The sequence below is a fragment of the Sander vitreus genome, chromosome 12, assembly GCF_031162955.1.
Source record: "Sander vitreus isolate 19-12246 chromosome 12, sanVit1, whole genome shotgun sequence".
Lineage (NCBI taxonomy): Eukaryota > Metazoa > Chordata > Actinopteri > Perciformes > Percidae > Sander > Sander vitreus.
This window is the reverse complement of record NC_135866.1, coordinates 246142-269198: the sequence shown is the minus strand read 5'-3', so window position 1 is coordinate 269198 and position 23057 is coordinate 246142. Positions and strand designations below refer to the sequence as shown.

At 42.3% G+C, this 23057-nt stretch overlaps 1 protein-coding gene across 2 annotated transcripts in view; it reads right to left on the bottom strand.

The window, feature by feature from the left end:
- LOC144526488 (receptor-type tyrosine-protein phosphatase N2-like) overlaps positions 1-23057 on the bottom strand; it is a 313934-nt gene that overhangs the window by 214143 nt on the left and 76734 nt on the right. For both annotated transcript variants that reach the window (XM_078263997.1, XM_078263998.1), the window contains exons 4-8: positions 16577-16688; positions 15595-15739; positions 13402-13780; positions 12316-12609; positions 11687-11727 (exon numbers count right to left, since the gene is read on the bottom strand). In XM_078263997.1, the coding sequence (XP_078120123.1) occupies positions 11687-11727; positions 12316-12609; positions 13402-13780; positions 15595-15739; positions 16577-16688 (971 nt within the window). The remainder of the gene's footprint in view (positions 1-11686; positions 11728-12315; positions 12610-13401; positions 13781-15594; positions 15740-16576; positions 16689-23057) is intronic.

Here is a 23057-nt window from a genome sequence, read left to right as displayed (position 1 = left end):
TACTTGGTACCAGAGCACTCTAGGCCAAAGGTCAATGATCGATTTTATAATCGTTTCATCTGATCTGAGGCCATATGTTTTTGGACACTCGGGTGAAGAGAGGGGCGGAGCTGTCAACCGATCACCATCTGGTGGTGAGTTGGGTCAGGGGGTGGGGGAAGACTCTGGACAGACCTGGTAAGCCCAAACGGGTAGTGCGGGTAAATTGGGAACGTCTGGAGGAGGCCCCTGTCCGACAGACTTTCAACTCACACCTCCGGCGGAGCTTTTCGTGCATCCCTGTGGAGGCTGGGGGGCATTGAACCTGAGTGGACAATGTTCAAAGTTTCCATTGCTGAAGCTGCGGTGAGGAGCTGTGGTCTTAGGGTCTTAGGTGCCTCAAGGGGCGGTAACCCACGAACACCGTGGTGGACACCGGTGGTCAGGGAAGCCGTCCGACTGAAGAAGGAGTCTTTCCGGGATATGTTATCCCAGGCGACTCCGGAGGCAGTTGCAAGGTACCGAAGGGCCCGAAGGGCTGCAGCCTCTGCCGTGAAAGAGGCAAAGCAGCGTGTGTGGGAGAAGTTCGGAGAAGACATGGAGAAGGACTTTCGGTCGGCACCAAGGTGCTTCTGGAAAACCGTTCGCCACCTCAGGAGGGGGAAGCGGGGAACCATCCAAGCTGTGTACAGTAAGGATGGGGACGCTGTTGACCTCAACTGAGGAGGTAATAGGGGCGGTGGAAGGAGCACTTTGAGGAACTCCTAAATCCGACTAATCGCCCTCTATGGTAGAGGCAGAGCTGGAGGATGAGGGGGATTGGCATCAATTTCCCTGGTGGAGGTTGCTGAGGTAGTTAAACAACTCCACAGTGGCAAAGCCCCAGGAATTGATGAGATCCGTCCAGAAATGCTTAAAGCTCTGGGTGTGGAGGGGTTGTCTTGGTTGACACGCCTCTTCAGCATTGCGTGGAAGTCTGGGACGGTGCCTAAGGAGTGGCAGACCGGGGTGGTGGTTCCCCTTTTTAAAAGGGGGGACCAGAGGGTGTGTGCCAATTACAGGGGTATCACACTTCTCAGCCTCCCGGTAAAGTCTACTCCAAGGTGCTGGAAAGGAGGGTTCGGTCGATAGTCGAATCTCAGGTTGAAGAGGAACAATGCGGATTCCGTCCTGGTCGTGGAACAACGGACCAGATCTTTACTCTCGCAAGGATCCTGGAGGGAGCCTGGGAGTATGCCCAACCAGTCTACATGTGTTTTGTGGATCTGGAGAAGGCGTATGACCGGGTGCCCGGGAGATACTGTGGGAGGTGCTGCGGGAGTACAGGGGTGAGGGGTCCCTTCTCAGGGCCATCCAATCTCTGTACGACCAAAGCGAGAGCTGTGTCCGGGTTCTCGGCAGTAAGTCGGACTCGTTTCAGGTGAGAGTTGGCCTCCGCCAGGGCTGCGCTTTGTCACCAATCCTGTTTGTAGTATTTATGGACAGGATATCGAGGCGTAGTCGGGGTGGAGAGGGGTTGCAGTTCGGTGGGCTGGGGATCTCATCGCTGCTTTTTGCAGATGATGTGGTCCTGATGGCATCATCGGCCTGTGACCTTCAGCACTCACTGGATCGGTTCGCAGCCGAGTGTGAAGCGGCTGGGATGAGGATCAGCACCTCTAAATCGGAGGCCATGGTTCTCAGCAGGAAACCGATGGAGTGCCTTCTCCAGGTAGGGAATAAGTCCTTACCCCAAGTGAAGGACTTCAAGTACCTTGGGGTCTTGTTCGCAAGTGAGGGGACAATGGAGCGGGAGATTGGTCGGAGAATCGGCACAGCAGGTGCGGTATTACATTCAATTTATCGCACCGTTGTGACGAAAAGAGAGCTGAGCCAGAAGGCAAAGCTCTCAATCTACCGGTCAGTTTTTGTTCCTACCCTCACCTATGGTCATGAAGGCTGGGTCATGACCGAAAGAACAAGATCCAGGGTACAAGCGGCCGAAATGGGTTTCCTCAGGAGGGTAGCTGGCGTCTCCCTTAGAGATAGGGTGAGAAGCTCAGTTATCCGTGAGGAGCTCGGAGTAGAGCCGCTGCTCCTTTGCGTCGAAAGGAGCCAGTTGAGGTGGTTCGGGCATCTGGTAAGGATGCCCCCTGGGCGCCTCCCTAGGGAGGTGTTCCAGGCACGTCCAGCTGGGAGGAGGCCTCGGGGGAGACCCAGGACTAGGTGGAGGGATTATATCTCTAACCTGGCCTGGGAACGCCTCGGGATCCCCCAGTCGGAGCTGGTTAATGTGGCCCGGGAAAGGGAAGTTTAGGGTCCCCTGCTGGAGCTGCTACCCCCGCGACCCGACCCCGGATAAGCGGATGAAGATGGATGGAGTAACATTAGTAGTAGTGGTATTAGTATAACCCTTCAAAAAGTATAAATTAAAAATCAGTAATATTGACATCGGGGAGATAACGTGACCGACGACCGCAATGGCTGCCCAGGGCTAAAGTCACCTCCGTATTTTCATTGAAAAATCAGGTCTATTCCTTCTTCTTCGACGTCACTTGTTTTTATTTGTCGACACAGTGACTCAGAGGAATGCCAGCAGGAGCAAAAAAGCAGGTCTTGTTGCCGCTTACCCGGACACAGAGAGTTACCAACATGGCGACGGCCCCTGGCTACTAATGCTAGCGCGGACCTACACATGGAACATGATGGCCAAGGTCTTGGAAAAACAACAAAATGGGCTTGAATCAGTGGTCCGCAACACAGTGAGGGCAGCATTAGCAGAAATTTGAGTTGGAGTTGTGCGCGAGCTGCATTTGATGTGGCCACTTCGAAGATGGCTGAGCTTTCAATCCTTTCAGTTGCTAAACGGTCAAACGAGCTAAATTCGTGGACTATTTAAGAAGGAAAAACATAGACGTGGCGTTTATACAAGAGTCACACTTAACGTAAAAGAGATGTAAATCGGCTACAAAATAAATACTTCAAGGTTGCTGCTTCATCTAGTGACAACACCAAAACCAAATGCACACTCACCGTAGACAAAAGCAGTAAAGACTCTTCAGGCAGGATATCATATATATATATATATATATATACTACGATAAGGAGTAGGAAAATAGCCTTAGTTTCAGTATGTGCACCGGCTACATATGATGAAAGTTTCTTCCTGCGCCTAACCAATGAATTGCTCTCTCTTAATGAATATTCACTAATTATAGGGGGAGACATGAATACTAGATTTAAATCAGGATAGATCAGGGGTCAATCACACAAAAGCCCAGAAACAACTAAAGGATTTATTAGAGATTTTACATTCTCCTTTGCGGTCAACTTGAAGAGGAAAAGAGAGGCAAGGATTGCGGAGTTGCAAGAACGCTCTAAACCTTTAGAGCAGTCTCTTAAGACTTGTTTTTTCTAAAACTACACATACTCTTCTAGTCACAAGTCAAACAGAGCTAAATGATCTGCTAAGGAGAGCTGAGTTCATAATGCACAGAGTGAGGCAAAATTACTATTTTAATGGCTGATTTATTGAAAAGCTAGTTCACTAATCAGGTTTTATACCCAAGCATCATGCTGCAGACAATGTACGCAGACTATTTCATGTAATAGAAGAAGCCAAAAACATTTCAAACAACGGTAGCAGCTTTAACAGTGGACGCGGAAAAGGCTTTCGACCGCCTAGAGTGGAACTACTTGTGGCAAGTAATGGAGAGGCTCTGTTTGGGGGCCAAATTCATTGACATGGTGCGTACTTTATATGCGAAACCCACGGCCATAGTCTCAACCAACGGATTGCACTCTCAGCCATTTCCCATCGAGCGGGGCTCGCGACAGGGATGTCCGCTCTCCCCCATGCTATTTGCAATCTCTCTTGAACCGTTAGCCCAAGCCATGAGGCAAAATATAATCTGTAATGTCCATATTAAATCCAGTAGCAGCTCAATATCATTATTTGCGGATGATATTTTGTTTCTTTAGGACACTTTTCCAAAAATTCTTAAGATCTTCAACGAATTTTGCTCAATCTCCGGCTATAACATTAACTGGAATAAATCTAATCGTTTTTTATTGAATAACAGGCATGTGGCATCAGCCATTAGTGTTACAATACCAACCCAAAGCAAAATTACATATTTGGGCATCACCATACACGCATCGCTACAGCGAGTTGTCCAGGACAACTATGAAAATATATTAAGTAGTGTTCAAAGAGATCTGGCCAACTAGTCCGCGCTGCCAGCATCACTACAGTCCAGGATTGCTGTTGTTAAAATGAACATAGTTCCTTGTGTGAATGTCTTAAGTACAATGATCCCCTTACCCCCACCGATCAATTTCTGGAAAAAAACTTGATACCTTAATTTAATTTAACCTAGGCTAAAATACTCTACCTTGCAACATACCACAAACACGGGAGACCTGGCCCTCCCCAACCTTAAAGTGTATCACAGAGCCTTTCAGCTATGGGCCCTCAGAGTGTGGATGCACCCATCATTTAGAGTTCCATGGAGAGAAATAGAGCAAAACCTCACTGGAAGTCTAAGACTGCAAGACCTCGCCTTTGCAGGTGTGTGTCCAAAAAAGTGTATGCTAGCCTATGGCCCTATTATCACCAACACATTGACCAACTTTAAACAGGTGGAGGAGCAACTACGCTACACCAATAAGTAGCATTTGAACACCCCGATTTGGCACAATACACACTTAATGTCTGGTAACAAACCCTTTGCTTGTAAGCAGTGGAGTGACAGAGGTATTTATACTTTAGACCAGCTATTCAATGAGAAAGGTATGTTTAGTTTTGAAGACCTGAAAGATAGTTCTGAGGTCCCCAGGACATCTTTCTACCTTTATCTTCGCTTAGGATCAGCCCTAAAATGTTATGGAGTGCCATGGGGAAACAGTCTTGAGGCACACCCAGTCATTAAATGGTTTGTTGATTTTCCTGTGAGAGGATTAGTGTCCAGGATTTATGCTAAACTGATGCAAGTATTCATAGGAGAACTCCCAATAGCAAGAAAATGGGAGAGCCCTGATGGGAACACAATTAATTGGGAGACGGTTTGGGACAACATTTTCCACTGTTCCAAGAACCCAAATCACCAGCAGATCCACTTCAACATATGTCATAGGACATAATGGACTCCTCAGAAGAGATACGTCTCTAAAGTCATTCCTACTCCCTATTGCACGTTCTGTCAACCTGAACAAACTGGAACTTTCCTGCACATGGTCTGGGAGTGTGAACATTTGCATGTGTTCTGGAATAAAACAACGTCAATAATATCTGATGTGATAGGATGTTGAATCCCTACTGACCCGATTGTTTTGTTACTTAATGATGACTCTAAATTACACCTGCTTGGGAGACAGAAGAAAATGTAGCTAGCCGGCTCAACTCCAACCAAGAAAATGATAGCTCAGCGGTGGCTTCCCCCCCACTCGCTTTGTATAAAACAGTGGTTGGCGTATTTGCTGGAAATAGTTATGCTTGAGCTCTCTACATCTACATCTACGACTTAGACTACATCTACGACTGCTTCGTCGCTGCTCCTATTTTTAGATTTTCTTTTATATTTTTAGACTTTTTATCTGCGATGGACGTCAATAAGTGCTGGTTGTTGCTGTTTTGCACATACCTCTTGCAGTCTTTGGACAATCGAAGGTGTTATGCCGTGAGAGTTTGTTACTCATTTGCTGAATTGAAAGGGATTGGAGCTGGCCTAGAACAATGGCGGAGTGGGTCACTGGCTACCGTGGCGGATTTTCAAAAGTTTCCGAAAGAGATAATAAGACAAAAGGGAGGTAAATCTGGCGGAGTTTTAAAGAGACTTAAATCACGGAGATGTCGGCCCTACATCCCGTCTATGATCATGGGAAATGGGCAGTCGATTGGGAACAAAATGGACGAACTGAGAGCCAATGCCCTGTTTCTCCACGAATATAGATCAATAAGTTTGAAGGTCTTTACCAAAACTTGCCTCAATAGAAATCACACTGATGAACTAGTGGCGGTGGATGGATTTAAATCTCTTCGAGGGGATAGAACAGCGGATTAGGGGAAGAAAGGAGGCAGCGGACTTATGGTGTATGTGAATGAGGAATATTGTCACCCAAATAATATGTCCATTAAGACACATACTTGTACCCCAAACTCTGAGATGACTGTCAGTGTTCGCCCATATTATATCCCTCGTGAATTTTCACATGTGGTTGTGATGGCAGTTTATGTGCCACATAGAAATGTGTCTAAGGAGGCGGCCGAGGAGATACAAGCGGCCGTGCACAGGATTGAGTCTGCGTCGCCTGACGCGTTTCTTGTGATAACGGGGGATTTTAACTATTGCATCGTAAAGTCAAGTCGGTCACACTACTATCAACATGTCAAGTGTAACACAAGGGGGGAAACGGTCCTCGACCATTGTTACATTAAGGTCAAGGATGCATATATGTCCAGAAGTTTGCCAAGTTTGGTCAAGGCGGACCATAATCTGATCCTGCTCTGTCCCAAATATATCCCACTCGTAAAGAGGCACAAAAAGGAAACGATCACGGTGAAAAAGATGACAAAAGACGCGATGGAGAGACTGAAAGATTCGTTTGAAAATACGGACTGGGCGGTTTTTGAAAATAGTGCCAAGGATATAAATGAATTTACTGAATCCGTCTGTGGGTATATACATTTTTGCAATGATATGGTTGTACAGGAAAAGAGGGTTAAGGTATATGCAAATTGTAAACCATGGATGAATGCTGAAATCAAAAGGTTAATTAATGACAAAAGGAAATCCTTTGCTAGGGGAGACAAGAATACACTGAAAAAGACCCATAAAGAACTTAAAAGGGAAATAAATAAAGAGAAATATCGGTATAAATGCGAAATAGAAAATTATTTTAAAGAGAATGATATGAAGAAAGTCTGGGAAGGAATGTGGTTAATGAGTGGATATGCAGGGAAAGGGAAGGGGAACAGATCCCAGTTAAATGGCACAAGGGAATATGCTAATAACCTAAATCATTTCTATAATAGATTTGACCAAATAGACTTCTCTGATGAATAACTATACCCTGCAAACAAACAATCAGGAGGTATAATGGTATGTTTATGAGCCTGAAAGCTACCAAAGCAGCAGGTCCAGATGGTATATCTCCAAAAGTATTAAAAGGCTGTGCTTTTCAGTTAGCAAGTATTTTTTCAAGTATTTTTAATTATTGTTTCTCTCATAAAGTGTTACCGGATTTATGGAAACAATCTTGCATTATACCAGTACCTAAAAAGACAACCGTTGAGTGTATGAATGATCTAAGACCAGTGGCTCTGACCTCCATAGCTATGAAGGTATGTGAGAAAATCGTGTTAAATAGTCTGAAGCCTCATGTGGAGCAGTATCTTGACCCCTGCCAATGTGCTTATCAGAAAGGGAGAGGGGCAGAGGATGCTATTGTCTGTAAATTGGACCGTGTCTATGCTCACCTAGATGCAGGGGGACGGTGTGTGAGAATTCTGTATTATGATTTTAGCTCAGCATTCAATATGATACAACCACACATCATAGTAAATAAGCTTTTAATGATGAAGGTTCCAGGTGTATTTATTTCTTTCATTCTAAATTTCTTAGAGAACAGGTCTCAATTTGTCAAGCTAAACTCAAAAGTTAAGTCAGACAAGATCATGACAAACACAGGGTCACCTCAGGGACCTGATTTATCACCCTTTCTGTTTACCATTTACACTGCAGACTACCGTCCACAGCAGGAAAGCTGTCAAGTTGTTAAATTTGCTGACGACACAGCGCTCATTGGGTTAATTGAACTATAGTCACTATCAAAATGAGATAAAAGCTTTTGTTGATTTTTGTGACACTCATTTCCTAGAACTCAACGTTAAGAAAACTAAAGAATTAGTAATTGATTACAGGAGAAATAAGATGACAACTGAGGCAGTGGAAATTAAAAGTTCAGTAATAGAAAGAGTGAACACATACAAGTATTTGGGCATTGTTTTTAATGATAGGCTAACATGGTCAGATCATGTTGATTTATTGATGAAAAAATTAAGTCCACGTGTATACTGTATGAGGAAGTTGCAGTCCTTTAAGGTGAATACAGATGTGGTGAGAATGTTTTTTATGTCAGTGATATGTAGTGTTTGGAGTTACTGTGTGGTGGGTTGGGGTGGGAATGCTGGGATAACCGAGAAGGCCAGGATTGATAGAGTGACTAAAAGGGCTAGAAAAATGGTAGGAGAGTTAAATACAGTGGATCAAGTATATGATGACCACCTGGCAAAAATGACAGAAAATAACAATGGACCCAGGTCACCCTCTTCATGATGATTTGACTGGCAGAGTTATGGAACGTAGTGGTAGGCTAAGGCAGTGTTCATTTCGTTGACGAAGACTATGACGAAAAATATTCGTCAATGAACCTTTTTCACAGACGAAAACTAAATAAAAACTAAATAAAAAGTCAGATATGATGACAAAGACTGTGACGAAATATAACAGACACTTTAGTCAACAAATAAAAATGAGACGAAAATATTAGGGAGGGACGAATGGAGAAGAGATCCAATCAGAACCACTCTTTTTTGTGGGACAAGTTGGGAAGAAATCCAATCGGAGTGAATCTTTGAGGGTAGGTTGATTTATGCGGAAGCAGCAGAGCCATTTTAAAAAGCCGCGGCAAATGCAGGCGCAACAGCTAAACAAATGCAGCAGCAGGTACACAGGAGGACGAGTTTTCAGAACTTTGCACAGTTTCGAGGACGTTTTCACAACAGTAAGGTTGTTTACATTATACTTAGTTGTGTTTAGTTGCACAGTCTTAGTTACACAGCTTTAGCTGATGTCAGTTGACTTCGCTCGTTAGCAACACGCTAACGTTTTGCAGTGCACCCGGTCCGAGGGCAATGACATGTCTCATGAACAACAGACATGTCAGAGCTAGGTCTACGACGAACTGTTAAATCTGTGTCTGTATTGCATATTCAAACTTTAATACCATTCCATAACAGACTGATGGATACTTCCAATGACCGGAATTTTTGGGAGAAACATTTAGTCAACTAAGTCAGCTGTAGATTTAGTCGACTAAAATCTGCTAATATTTGGTCTACTAAAACTAGACTAAGACTAAAAGACTTAAGACTAGACTAAGACTAAAACTCTTATGATATTTAGTCGACTAAAACTAGACTAGGACTTAAAGATTTCAGATGACTAAAATATGATATTCTACCAATGGGCCTTTTCAAAAATGTTTCGAATTGTTTGGCTACAGATCTCCTACAGATTGTAAACACGTCTCTTCTCGCAGGTATCTTCCCACAGGCCCTGAAAACTGCAGTCATTAAGCCACTCTTAAAAAAGAACAATCTAGACACGTCACTAATGAGCAACTATAGGCCGATATCAAACCTTCCATTTTTAAGTAAAATCATTGAAAAAACGGTTTCTCAACAACTCAACCTTTTCTTGTCACTAAACAACAGTTTTGATGCCTTCGAGTCGGGTTTTTGACCACACCACAGCACTGAGACAGCTCTTGTTAAAGTCTTTAATGACATCTACTTAAACACAGATAGTGGCAAAATTTCAGTCTTGGTATTACTTGATCTCAGTGCTGCATTTGATACGGTCGACCATGACATATTACTAGACCGATTGGGAAAACTAGGTTGGCATTTCTGGCTCAGTACTAAAGTGGTTTGAGTCTTATTTAAAGAATAGGGACTACTTTGTGTCTATAGGGAATTATACATCTGAGCATACAAATATGACGTGCGGAGTTCCCCAAGGCTCCGTTCTGGGGCCTCTCCTGTTTAACATCTATATGTTTCCACTGGCTCAAATTATGGAAAACAATAAAATAAGTTACCATAGTTATGCGGATGACACACAAATTTATATAACCTTATCGCCAGGGGACTATAGTCCAATTCAACAACTGACTAAGTGCATTGAACAAATTAACGACTGGATGTGCCAGAACTTTCTTATATTAAATGAAGAAAAAACTGAGGTGGTTGTTTTTGGAGCAAAAGAGGAACGATTAAAAGTCAGCACTCAGCTTCAAATGACGATGTTAAAAACAACAGACAAAGCCAGAAATCTTGGTGTAGTCATGGACTCAGACCTGAATTTTAACAGCCACATTAAGACAATTACAAAGTCAGCCTATTACCACCTTAAAAAATATATCAAGGGCTAAAGGACTTATGTCTCAGCAGGATTTGGAAAAACTTGTCCATGCTTTTATCTTCAGTAGACTTGACTACTGTAACGGTGTCTTGACAGGTCTCCCTAAAAAATCAATCAGACAGCTGCAGCTGATTCAGAATGCTGCTGCTCGAGTCCTCACTAAGACCAAGAAAGTGGATCGCATCACTCCAGTTCTGAAGTCTCTACACTGGCTTCCAGTGCCTCAAAGAATTGATTTCAAAATACTTTTGCTGGTTTATAAATCACTAAACGGTTTAGGGACAAAATACATTTCTGATCTGCTACTACACTATGACCCACCCAGACCTCTCAGGTCGTCTGGGACAGGTCTGCTTGTTGTCCCCAGAGTCAGAACTAAACAGGGGGAAGCAGCGTTTAGTTTTTATGCTCCACATTTCTGGAACAAACTCCCAGAAAACTGCAGGTCTGCTACAACTCTCAGTTCTTTTAAATCAAGGCTGAAGACCTATCTTTTTGATGTTGCCTTTCTTTAAATAACTGTTCATTTCCTATACTGAAGTTGCATTGTTGACACTGTATGACAATCTATATAAGCATATAAAGAGAAATTCCTATTTGATCTGCTTTTATATATTTAACTGTTTTAACTGCTCTTCAATGTTTAATTTCTTATACTGCACTGTAACTTTTATTCTCAGTTTTAAATTTTTTAATCTGTTTTCATGTAAAGCACTTTGAATTGCCCTGTTCTGAAATGTGCTATACAAATAAAGCTGCCTTGCCTTGCCTAAAATAAGACTAAATGGTGTGTTATTCAAAAGACTAAGACTAAGACTAAATGAGAATTTGCTGTCAAAATTAACACTGGGCTAAGGCCTCCCGTGACACGAACTAAGCGGTATGCTCTCTAAGCGGTATGCTCTCTCTTTTATACAGACTATCAGACAGCACAACAAGCACTTTAAACGTACATTTTTATAAATTTTGTATTGTATTTATGTATTGTATTATATTGTATTTATTGTATTGTATTAGGCGGGTATGAGCACTGTAATTTCCATTTCTATGGATGAAATAAACTTGACTTGACTTCAGCAAGGATTAACAAAGCCAAGTAATCAACTATAGACCTATGGAAAAGCGCAGCAGCACAGGTATCAGTCCTAATGACCTCAGCGCCACAAGAACTAGAGGAGAGTGACTAGGCAAGGTGTGGTTTCTGTTTTTGTTTATTTGTTTTGGGTTTTTTTTCTTTTCCTCTTGACCGCAGAGGGTGGGGGGGGGGGAGAGGGTTTTTGTTCTTGTTCAATTGTATTTGTTTGTTCTGTGTGTTGTAAAAATATAAAAATCAATAAGAAAATGATCTAAAAAAAAAAATTGTGGTAACCTGCAAAACAGAACTTCCAAATATTTTTTTAAAGTTATTTTTAAAACTGCAGGCTTCATTTTCTTCCTAATGCAGAATATTACATAATTGCTTATAATGTTAGCCTTCCCTTTGAAATTTAAGGGTTTTTTCTTACCACAAACTGAATGCTTACCTTGTCCTTCACAATATGCTCCTCTGTATCCGTGTGGCGCTCTGTTGGGACAAAGACAGTAAATGTAATCACACATGTGTTCGTCAAGGAGAAGAACAGTAAAAGAAAAAAAGAAACTGTGATGATAACAAACCACACAGCGTTAGGATTCATGACAATGTGCTAAAAGCTTTCAAATCGCAAATTCATTCTACTTCATATTTGACTGATATGAATTTGGTCTTGTGGTTATTTAATTTTTACCAACAATATATTTTAAAAATTGTAACTAAACACTGAAAAAGCATCAGATAATCTGCATATATATATTTGCAAGTTTCTAAACCTAGGTCATCTAATCCATAATAGTTTTCAGTCATTTTAAAGCTATTTGTTGAGCACTTTTAACTGTAGTGGACTCATTTTCAATCTGAGTGGTCTCAGTGGACACTGAACCATTAAAACTGGATGTGTTAGCTGCCTATTTAGTTTCACATTGATTTTAATGTTGCACTCTTGCTGCAAGCTGTTTAAGAGCTCCTTTGTGTCTTTAATCCTACCTATATAATTATGTACAATAGACTTGCTTTCCAGGTTTTGCTCAATACTTTAATAGAGTAAAAACACAAAATGAATCACTACGAAATTACCTTGAAGTGCTGCCGGGACTATGGGAGTGCTCTCATGTGGTTTTAGTGTTGGAGTTTTCTCGAGCAACTTATCCTCTTCCTCATCCATGGCATCCTCCTCCTCTTCTTCCTCCCTCAGGTCTCTCGGTCCAGGTCTGGCATGGATCAGGCCCCTGTTAAGTCCCTGGTCCTGGTCGACCACCTGCAGAGCATCAGCTATTAGGCTGGACAGTTGGCCCAAATCCTGCACCGTCAGGCCATCCACATCCACGTGGTGCCTGCCAACGCTCTTCAAAACGTTCTTGATGAACCTCTCTGGAGGAGACACAGAGGTAAGAGAACAGGGAGTCAGACAGAAAATAACAGCGGTTGTTGTTTGTTAACTTACTTTAGATTGAAAACTTTGTTCCAAAAAAATCAGTTACTGCTGCTTTAAATGCTCAGAATTCTTTAACTTTTAGCATAGGCTCAAGAACAGCTATTAGTTGGACTTTGTGGGAATTTTTTTTTGTCAATGTCTTATGTTTATGTTTTCTATCATGCAAGTAATGACTGTCCTTATGCAGAAGAGATGTTGCTCCACTTTAAACATGGACGGGTGGCTTACAAAGTATTTTGGCAAATATTCCTTTCTGTTCTCCACAATGCTTGCATTTTTACAATCATATAAAACATGATATACTTCCCACAGACAGTTATTATCACATAAATTCCTAAAACCTTTTGTTTTTTTTCATACCTTTGTATCGTATTGTTATTTTAGGAATTATGTTACTTAAGACTCAAAGGTTATAAATTGACTGGACATAACTCTTATTTTAAAAAAAGTATATACTTAAAGTCCTCTTTAAACTCAAACTATACGTCATATAATGACATACTCTGGAGCTCATATATAACATATAATGATATCATAGTCAAAGGTCATAAACTACAGCTACAATACCACAGCTGATTCAAAGCATTGATAGGTTTGACAACTAAGTGTTTGTATGTGCAAGTGAATGACATGATCCTGCCTGAACGCCAGCAAAGCTCTACGTCTCAGTATAGGCATCATTATTTTCTGATGCTAAAATTCATCATAGTGCACTTTAAAACACATACCATCCACAGATGTCAGAGGGTCTTTGACTAAAGCCCCCTGCGTTCTTCCCAACTTTAGAAGCCTGGATTTTGACGTTTCTTTTTTGAGTCCAGAGTTTTCTATTACGTTGGCGTAGAAAGGCTTCTGGTGGTGTGAGGGGGGCTCCTGCTCCTCGGGGCTCACCCCGTCACCGTACAGGGACAGATGCCTAGAGAGATACCGCCTCAGGGCGCCCAGGAGAAGGTCACCCTCAGCCTGCTTGGTGAGGAGCTGGCCAGCTGAAGGTCTCTGCTTCTGCAGAGGTAAGAAAGATAAAAGAGTGGGAAGGCTGGAGGGAGATGACTTCTGAGCCGGAATCTGGGCCTTGGAGCGATAGGAGTCCATAGGGAAACGGTCACCCTGCAAGCAACAAGAAAAGCATGTATAATCACATAGAGTTCATTTAGAAAAACACTGTATAAACATAACTGTATGGTAATTTTAAAGTTGTATTATATTCTGATTCATGTGAACTGATGCCTTGCTGACATTATTGATGGACAAGGGGCTCTCTCCCTAGATTTCGTGTCGATGGATGAGTGTGTGTGTGTGTCTGTGTGTGTGTGTGTGTGTGTCTGTGTGTGTGTGTGTCAGAATTGTACTTAATGCAAATTTTGGGACTAAGACAAATGTCCATCTAACACTGAAACAATGTCCAGAAATAATGACCAGAGATGGTTGTTCATTCATTTGGATGAAAAAAAGCAGCTTCGGTTTACTCTGCACAACATCGTGTTGTGTTTTTGCTTCATTTCTACAGGACTGCCAATCTAATGCAGTCAGTCCTAACCAAATCGCTTCACATAAATGAAATCATGCACTCAATTCAGTGAGCAGAGCGATGCAGGAGCCACATTTTGCACTAATATTAAAGAATGGTATCCAACATCTGAACTATTTTTTTTGAAAATCAAGTTATAAATTAATTTATCCAATCATATTAACAGATCCATCAGCGATAACAAAAGTAAATTGTCACTATTGTCACAGTAACGCAACTGGGAGCACAGAAATGGCACAAACCTGACTAATGGCAAAATTATCATAACAATACCAACATTAACGGTAAAGTTCCACAGTTGTCATATATCTTGTGATGTATGATTTGTATGCTCTGTATTTGTCTCTGTCGGTATCTTTATTCAACTATGTTACACAGTTGGTGCAGTTTATTTCACTCATGGCCCCTGGGACCCCCTCAGTCTTCCTGCTCCTTTTCCTTTCCACCAAACACGTGAACTTGGATAGAAAGAGGCCTCGAGCCTCGAGCAACGCCTGTAGGCTCCACGCCATCGTGCTCTGTGGGCCTTTTGGTACAATCCCCCAGCAGGAGAAAGGCCTCCACCATTCAGCCGATGAGCACAGTGGACGATCCCGTCATGTGGAGAGTTATTAATTAGAGCAGTGAACTCCTGAACTCTCTGCTGGTATTATTTCGCTCCTAACGGTCATGCTGCGAGAAGCCATCAGTAAAGATGGAGAAGCGAGAGCAGAGTGACAACGAAGGATGACACCAGACTCCCCGTTGTGAAGGTGTGTGTGTGTTTTATATCACTGAGTGAGTGTGTGTAAGTGTGTACTCCATTTGTATGGGTCTTCTTCTTTCTTTTTTTTAAATGGAGGCAGGTGGCTGTGACCAGAGGGTGGGGCTCCATGCAGACGTTTGGGTAAAAACAAATGTCCCACCTGCCCTTCCCCCTTTCATGTGAAACAGGGAGCAACGGGTGCTGGAGTTTGGACTGTGAGGTCTTGCAGTACTAATTTATTACACAGAACCCTAACTGGCACTCTAACGTGCAGGATTGTCTTTGAATCATCGCTACAGCCGTTTCCCACAGTGCAGTGCAAACCCTGTGCGTTTAGCTAGCCTATCCATGTGATGTATGAAAAGGTGAAACCAAAATATATATATATATATATCCAAAAGAATAAACAATATATGCTATGATACAGACTTTAGGGGCCACTTTTGTCTTGTAGTTCAATTCCATGTTTAGAACAAAATTCTCTATAGTCCTATATTTTAGTCGTATTACTGTTTATGTATTAACAGTCTAGACTCAGAACTACAGCTGGAAAAAAGGTCTTGTAGTATTATTGTAATTAAGTTCAATATTTTTGTTTGAAATATGTGTTTTTGTGTAAAGAATATGGAGCATCCAGGAATCCCTCACCTTGCCCAGGGTGCTCAGACTAGAGGCAGATGGCGTCTTGGGAAGGAGGCCGAGACGTTGGAGGTAGGTCTGCAGATTTCTACTGAGCTCCACCTCCACCGGCTTCACCCTCTGGTCTACTGGGTCCATCGCTCCAGCTACCGGCCTTTGGGAGAAAACAAGTTTCATTACTTAATTACAGTATACACACTGCTTAAGACGGAATCATCGTGACGTCGCGCTAAAACGAAACAGGCCGTTTATTTGAATTGCAGTGATATGTGAAATCAGCAAACATGTTTTTTTCTGTTGTCATTTTCAGCCGTAACTGTAACGTGCAAAGATATATAGGTAAACACGTTTTGGCCTTTGGCCTATCTGTGGTCTCTGCTGCACTTATTGTCTGTCCTGTGTTGCTTTCCTAGTCTCTTTGATAAACCAAATCTAGCGTTAGGAACAGCAGCATGTCACCGCCAGTCGGACTGACTGCTAGTTTGGGTGCTGTCATTTTCTTTAGTCTGTGTCCCAACAGGTTCATTAGCTCTCCAAGCTAACGTTAGTCAAAGTGTTGACATGTTAAAGAATCAAACATGCATTTTAGATGAAGGAGATGATAGTAGATCCAGTTGTTTGCTCAGCGCCGTTAAATTGTACGTACTGGACGCAAGAGTAAACCTACATTGTTTCCACTACATCTTGTTTGTCTTTGAAGCCACTGGTCAGCAGGTCACTGATTGTTACCATGACAACATGGCTCTTAATTCTGTGTTAGATTTGTGGCAGTGTGGTTAACTTTTAAGGTTTAAAATAAGTCAGTCTTTGGTTTGTCTAGTTTGACTTAGACTAACCTAAGAGCCAAATCAGACACCAGTCTAAAATGTCTTTGTGAAACTGGCTACAGCACCAGTGAAATCCCCTAAAACAGTTTTTGGACCATTGTGGGAGAGCAGGACATGTCCACAGATCCCAATAGCACAGAGCTTCTGATGGGTGAGCATCTGACCTGCTGTCGGTGTTGTAGACAGCTCCATTCTGTGGCCTGTAGGGAACCCTTCTTAGCTTGGATAACTCCTTGGACAGAAGCTCCTGAGTGGTGTCATCTTCCCAGGTCAAACCTACAGACAGAAACACAGAAAACTTGTAATACCACATCATATAACAAATCCCTAATTGCCAGGCATACTCAAAATGTGAGTTTTACGCATGACAAAAGTCCAGCTGAAATGGGCAATGAAAAAAGGGCAAGAAATTGCTGAAACGCTGTAATTTCCTCATTAGGTCAATCATTAGCGGAGGAGACGAGGCAACAGCAGCGTGTCCTCAGAGACTCTGGTGAGTGACTGGCTGTTTCAGTGACTCAGCAAAAAACATTTTTCTCTCCTCCTCCTGCGACAATACGAGCGCTTACCTGAAACCATAGTTTACATCACAATGAGCACTCTCTGGTATCAATTTACACCAACACTGGAATTCAGCAGCTACGGTCACCTGATAGTTCATACTAAATTTTCCATTGGTTGCATGTGTGCATCAATTGTCCTTATTTGATATAATTTATCATATTCTGTATCACTGACAAAAACTATGAATCTTCTCTGTTGAAACAACTGCTCAAACAAGAGAACAAACTGATGAGCAATTTGGGCATTTGTGTCTTTTCTCTTTTTATTATCTACTTGTCAAACTGTCTCAGCACCAATGACCAGTGTGGATTAACTGGCAAATAAAGAGCATCAGCATCAGTGACGAAGCAAAATAAAATAAAAAATCTCTTCTGAATTTCAGCAAGTGTACAAAGGACAAGTTTGATGAGCTGCTTGGGCATTCACGTCTGTTTCGTATGCTTAACATGCATCCAAACACAGCTTTTTGGCATCTGAACAGAGGAGCAGGCGCCAACACCAGATGGGGTAGCGGAACGAAATGTTACCGGAAATATGGCTGTGCCACGCAAAGAACCTAATGAACCGAGGCATTTGGCAGATGAGAGATGACGTTCCTGAAAGATTTGAGTAATACAGACTGGAGCTCCAGATGTGTTGCCACAAGAAGTGGGTCCAGCGCATGAGGACACAATCTTAAAATGAGAACCAGCGCTGTCAGCTGTAAAGCCAGTATGTCAAGTTCTCCATCATAAATAGTTGCTGTTGAACCAGTAGCTTTAAAATCAAGTTAAAAACTTTAACCACAGATCATATCGTCTAACAGAAATAAAGGGGCTAAAGTATAGGGGCGTGGCTAAATTACATGGCCGTGGCTAAGGTACTGGGTGCAGCACAAGAACCGCATTTTGTTGCTCAAGTGTAGACCACACATTGTAAATTTCATGTAAATTGGATTATGTTGTAATATAAGGCTGACTTCCTGTTGCCAGCAGGCTGTGCTACGACTAGCCCTCGGGGTCCGACCCACACACAGACGTGCACGAGCACCGCTGGGTCGCTGCTTCAGAGCAAAGTGGAGAAAATATTATCATACCGCATGTTTAAATTAAACATGACTACTGTTAAGGTGCAGTAAGCGTTGCTGCGTGAAAATTGTTGATATTTGAACTTAAATGCCAAACAAATACAACCCCCCTGCAGAATCTCCGCCCCCCAGATTCATGGACGTGCATTGCCATAGTGCCCACTTCCGCTAGTGTGTCTGCTGACTAAACGAAATATGGCAGAATCAATGTCAGCTCACGTTAGGTTGTGGATTAGACCACTGCTGTAAAGCCAACCAGTTGGGAGCCGTGGTTAAACAGACCTGAGCAAAGCTAACGTTACGTTAGTCTCTGATCCATCAGAACGAGAGCCTAGTTCAGATCAGTTTTCATTCCTTTGAAATCACGGAGGTTTCTGCAGTGTTGAAATGCCCACCAATGTTAACAAGGCTCTTCCTCCTTTCCAGGTCATACAACTTATTTTTTAAGTTGTATTAAGAAATAAAGATATATTAGATTCAGCTGATAATTCTGCATAATAAAAAGCATAACATGCTCCAAGAACTAATAAAATAAGTTAAGAAATGGTTAATATCTTTTCCTATCCAACTCAAATCTCTTCAGCCTCCACTGCACAGTGTCAGTGTCAGTCTCTATTAGTGTTGGGGTTTGATAGAATTCTCCTGAGTCCTCCTGAACAAGACACTACCACTGCCGACATTTTATTACTGTTGATGGTCCACGAAAAATAACACATTGTCTGACACAACTGCATCCACCCTTCTGAGCTAATTTAGTCAGCTCCACTCATTCCAGAACATTTCAGATGAATTACGACCTCAACTGCCACAAAATCAGGCACAAGCCTCTCTAACAGCTTCATAGTGTGTTAGGCCAGCTTTCGCCACCAAACAGCCATAAAACTGAGTCTTTAATGGCAGCCGGTGGCTGAGAAAACGGGCGTTAGCGGCGGGTGAACAGACGGCATCTGACACAACAGGTTAGTAAATGTTGGAGGGTCTGCCAGAATATGACTCTACACTTCTAACAGACTAAACCAAACACAGAAATGCGGTCAGGAGGTTTGAAACCAGTTGAGGTAAAAGGGCAGAGGGTGCTGAGTGAGATGCTTCCACTTCTGAATAGCTGACTAAATGTGGTGCAAAAGGGGCGAAGATGCAGAATGTTTTCAGGGCTGAAGTTGGCACTTTTATCCAGAAGGACCAACCGCAAATGAGCTTCAGGAAGTCAGTAGTCAAGCGTCCATGCCTTGACAAAAAAGTCAGAATTCTGAGAAAAAGGTCAGAATTCTTTTTTCACAGAGTTTTGACTTTAAACTCAGAACTCAAATACATTTTTCACATGTGGCCCTAATCCTCTTCGTACATATACACTAATGAAACGCTCTCATATACACTACTGAAACACTATGAGAACCTTTCAATAGTGTGTGAGAGCATTTCACTAGATGTGTGTGAGGTTTCAGTATAGTATGTGAGCGTATAATTGTTCAGTGTATATGAAAGCATTTCAGTAGAGTGTCTGAGAGCATTTCACTTGTACAGAATGTGTGTAAGGTAATTGTGAATTATGTCCCAGTTGGCCCCCAATAACAGTCGGACTTCGTCGGCACTAGCTCTTGGCTGTTGGCTGGGTGTGTCAGGACCTTGAGAGACAGCTCATTGTGTACTTGCCCTGATGAAGGCCTTAATGTCCAAAAAATGTTGGCATGTTTTTTTTTTTTTTTTTAAAGATTATTTTTTGGGGCTTTTCCCTTTATTACATAGAGACAGTGGGTAGGCATGAAAGGGGGAGAGAGAGATGGGGGGGATGACATGCAGCAAAGGGCAGCAGGTCGGATTTGAACCCGCGACGCTGCAGGACTCCAACATGGTGCGGACGGTTTTACTGGGTGAGTTACTTTAATGATATTAAAGGCTTTTTTAAACTTTACCCTCTTGAGTGCCTAAGTTTCCTCAACCTTTTTCACTAGTAGAATCCCTAAACTGAAGACCAGAGGGACACTCTCTACTCACCCATGCAGACCACATTGTGTCAGTCCTTTAAAACTACAGCAGGACCATTCCAAAAAAACATACCAGCTAATATGAGCAGTTGCACAGTGATAACAGCTGTTTACCTCTGCCGGGAAATCTTTTTCTTCTTTGTTTTTTTTTCCGGCAGACTAGACACTGTTGCATTGCTGCCTCACACTGGTAATGGCAATCTACATTGAGGATCCTGCTAGACTTATATTTTCCAATATAGGTCTGTGGAATTCAGAAAGTGTATTATTTCCAATGCTCTTTCTTTTCATTAGGACCATCACCCATCAGAGTTTTAAGGGGAAATATTTCAATTCCCAAATTCCTTAGACCCACAAATAACAGTCTCCTATTCTTAGCATATGGGGGGAGGCTGCAGTAGGTGCCAGCTCATCTCCTGGGCACTGCTAAGGTGCCCTTGAGCAAGGCACCAAACCCCCAACTGCTTGGGTCGCCTTCAATGGGCAGCTCCCTCACTCAGACATCTCTCAATTTAGTGCATGTATAACAGGGTTCGACATAAGCAATGGCCCGATGGACCGGGGCCAGTAAAACAGTATGTTGTGCAAGTTAATTGGCCAGGCCAGTGATGTTGTTTGTGCCAATCAAAGTCACATGTCAGTTCTTTGTAATTTGATGCTAACGTTATGTGCTACACCATCTAACGATGATCGGAAATGTTCGAAAGCAGTTCGCTAACGTCAACAACCGACCAGCGGCACCCGCCACAAATAGTCCACAGCTGTGGACCTTCAGCAGAGGCTGCAGCAACTCAAACCCAGCCAGACCGGAGCTGCTGGCCGCTCTTCTGCTTTGCCAGGGGCTAGCTAGTAATATTAGCGTACGTCGCGGTCCCTCTCCCTTTTACTTTGAATATCTGATATTTGCCTCTTCATAATTTAAAAACAATAACATATATACCAAAACTATATCACAAAAGTTATCAATAATTGCTCTTTTTTTAATCAAAATACACAATATTGATTGATGATGACAATCATCGACACTGGAAGTTTACAAAGAGTGAGTGAAGGCAGCAGTGTCATGGCCTTGACTCACTGAAACTATAGCTGGCCTTTCATCCAAATTAAAACAAGGATTATCCATAATAACGTTGAATTATTAGAGTGCAAATCCAACTTAACTGACTGAACTCATAGTTGTAGATGCAGAATAGTTTTCCCCTTGACCATCATTAAAGTATTTCTTCTTTTTCTATATCTTGGATAATACATGCTGGTGTTTTTGACTCTTGTACTCCACAGTATTGACACTTGCCTTCCCTGTGTTTTCCCACCAGTTTCTCAAACAGGAACAGACCACTTGTCAACCTGCAATGTCCCAGCCTTAATCTGGCAGCTTAATCTGATCAATCTGAGGCAAACTCTTTGTATTTCCTGGTTTAACTGATGGGTGAACGTCATAAAGCGTCATTCCTCTGGTGTCTTCATTCCACTCATGCTGCCACTACTGTCTTTCATTGATGATGCTACACTCTACAGTCTACCAACAGGCACCTCCACCTCCACCCTGTCTCCTTCTAAACTTGCTTTAGCAGCTTTATCTGCAGCCTCATTCCCCTCAACCCCAACATGCACTGGAATCCACAAGAAACCCACACTATACCCCTGCCTCTCCAATCTAAAAACTAAATCTGACCTAGCCCCATCACATTCTCCCCCTACTACTACCATCAAGGCAGACAGTGAATCAAAACAAATAACTTTCTCCACCCCAACTTCTACTACCCACCACAGAGCCCATAGTATTGCTACCAACTCTGTCGAAAAAATTAGATAATCCATCAGGCAGTCTATGACACTGCCTAAAAAAATTTATTAAAAAATGAACATAGGGAACATAAAAAAACTAATCCTACTTGCCTACTCTCTGGGTCTCTTGAACATCACTATAAATATGTATGGAACTGTTCCATTGATTAACTAAGGTGCTCCTCCACGCAAAATGTCCTACTCTTCCATCCTGTATTTACTTTTTAATGGATCCACATCAGCCTCAGGCAACAGCCAGTGTGGGATAGCCAGCAGACAGAAGGCACTATTTCTTTCTCATTAAGTTTAAGCTCCTCTGCATATGGCTTAACATAATGTAAAATACTGCCTCTAATAAGCCTGCTCTAACCCTTTCTAAACTCCCAACACTCTGCTAGCAGATGGATTGAAGGAAGAGCTGTTCCAAAGCTTTTATTTTTACAAAATAGTTCAAATGCCAATTTTGCATGTCGCAGCCTTAGTGGCGCCTCCCCTGCCTCCACTAGCAGCGCCGGGTCGGCGTCATTCGGAATGTCCCAGTACATAACGTCAAGGCCCTAGCCTGAACCACGTCTAACTTACTAAGTGTGGACCTAGCTGCCGATCCACAAGACACCCATAATCAAAAACTGATCTTTTGCTTTATAAATCATCAGCATAAGACTCATGTCTGAACAACCAGCCAAGTACCTCATAATATTAATAACATTTTCACTTTTATTTACCATCTTACATACATGTTGTTTATATGTCAACTTTTCATTCACCCAGACAACAAGACAAAAAACTTCCTGACTCTCTCAAGAAGTTCCCCATACATCTCAAGGCCCTGAAGGCAAAAAATCATATGTTTTGTTACAAAATATGCTTCACCTAAACCAAAGCTCTTAAATATAGGAAGTGGCCAATCAGAATGTACCAAGTGTGAAGCCAAGAAATGATCTGTTTGGCCATTACATAAGTTCCCCTTTGTCTTCAGTTTGTTGTGTCAGTTTAGTCTGTATAGTTTTAGTTTATTCAATGAAAGCTTAGGCTGAGTTAAGCTTCTGTTTAGTTTAGCCTCATTTATGGGCCTATAGAACTCTACATATTTGGTCAACTGTTTTCTTTCTTTTAGGCTAAACAAAACCCTCTTTTTCACTCCTCGTGCATGCTAGCTCGGTACCTCACACTCCGTCACATCAAACATTATGATGGTTGAGTATGGGTACATGAGGTTGTTTTTAATTTGACTTAATT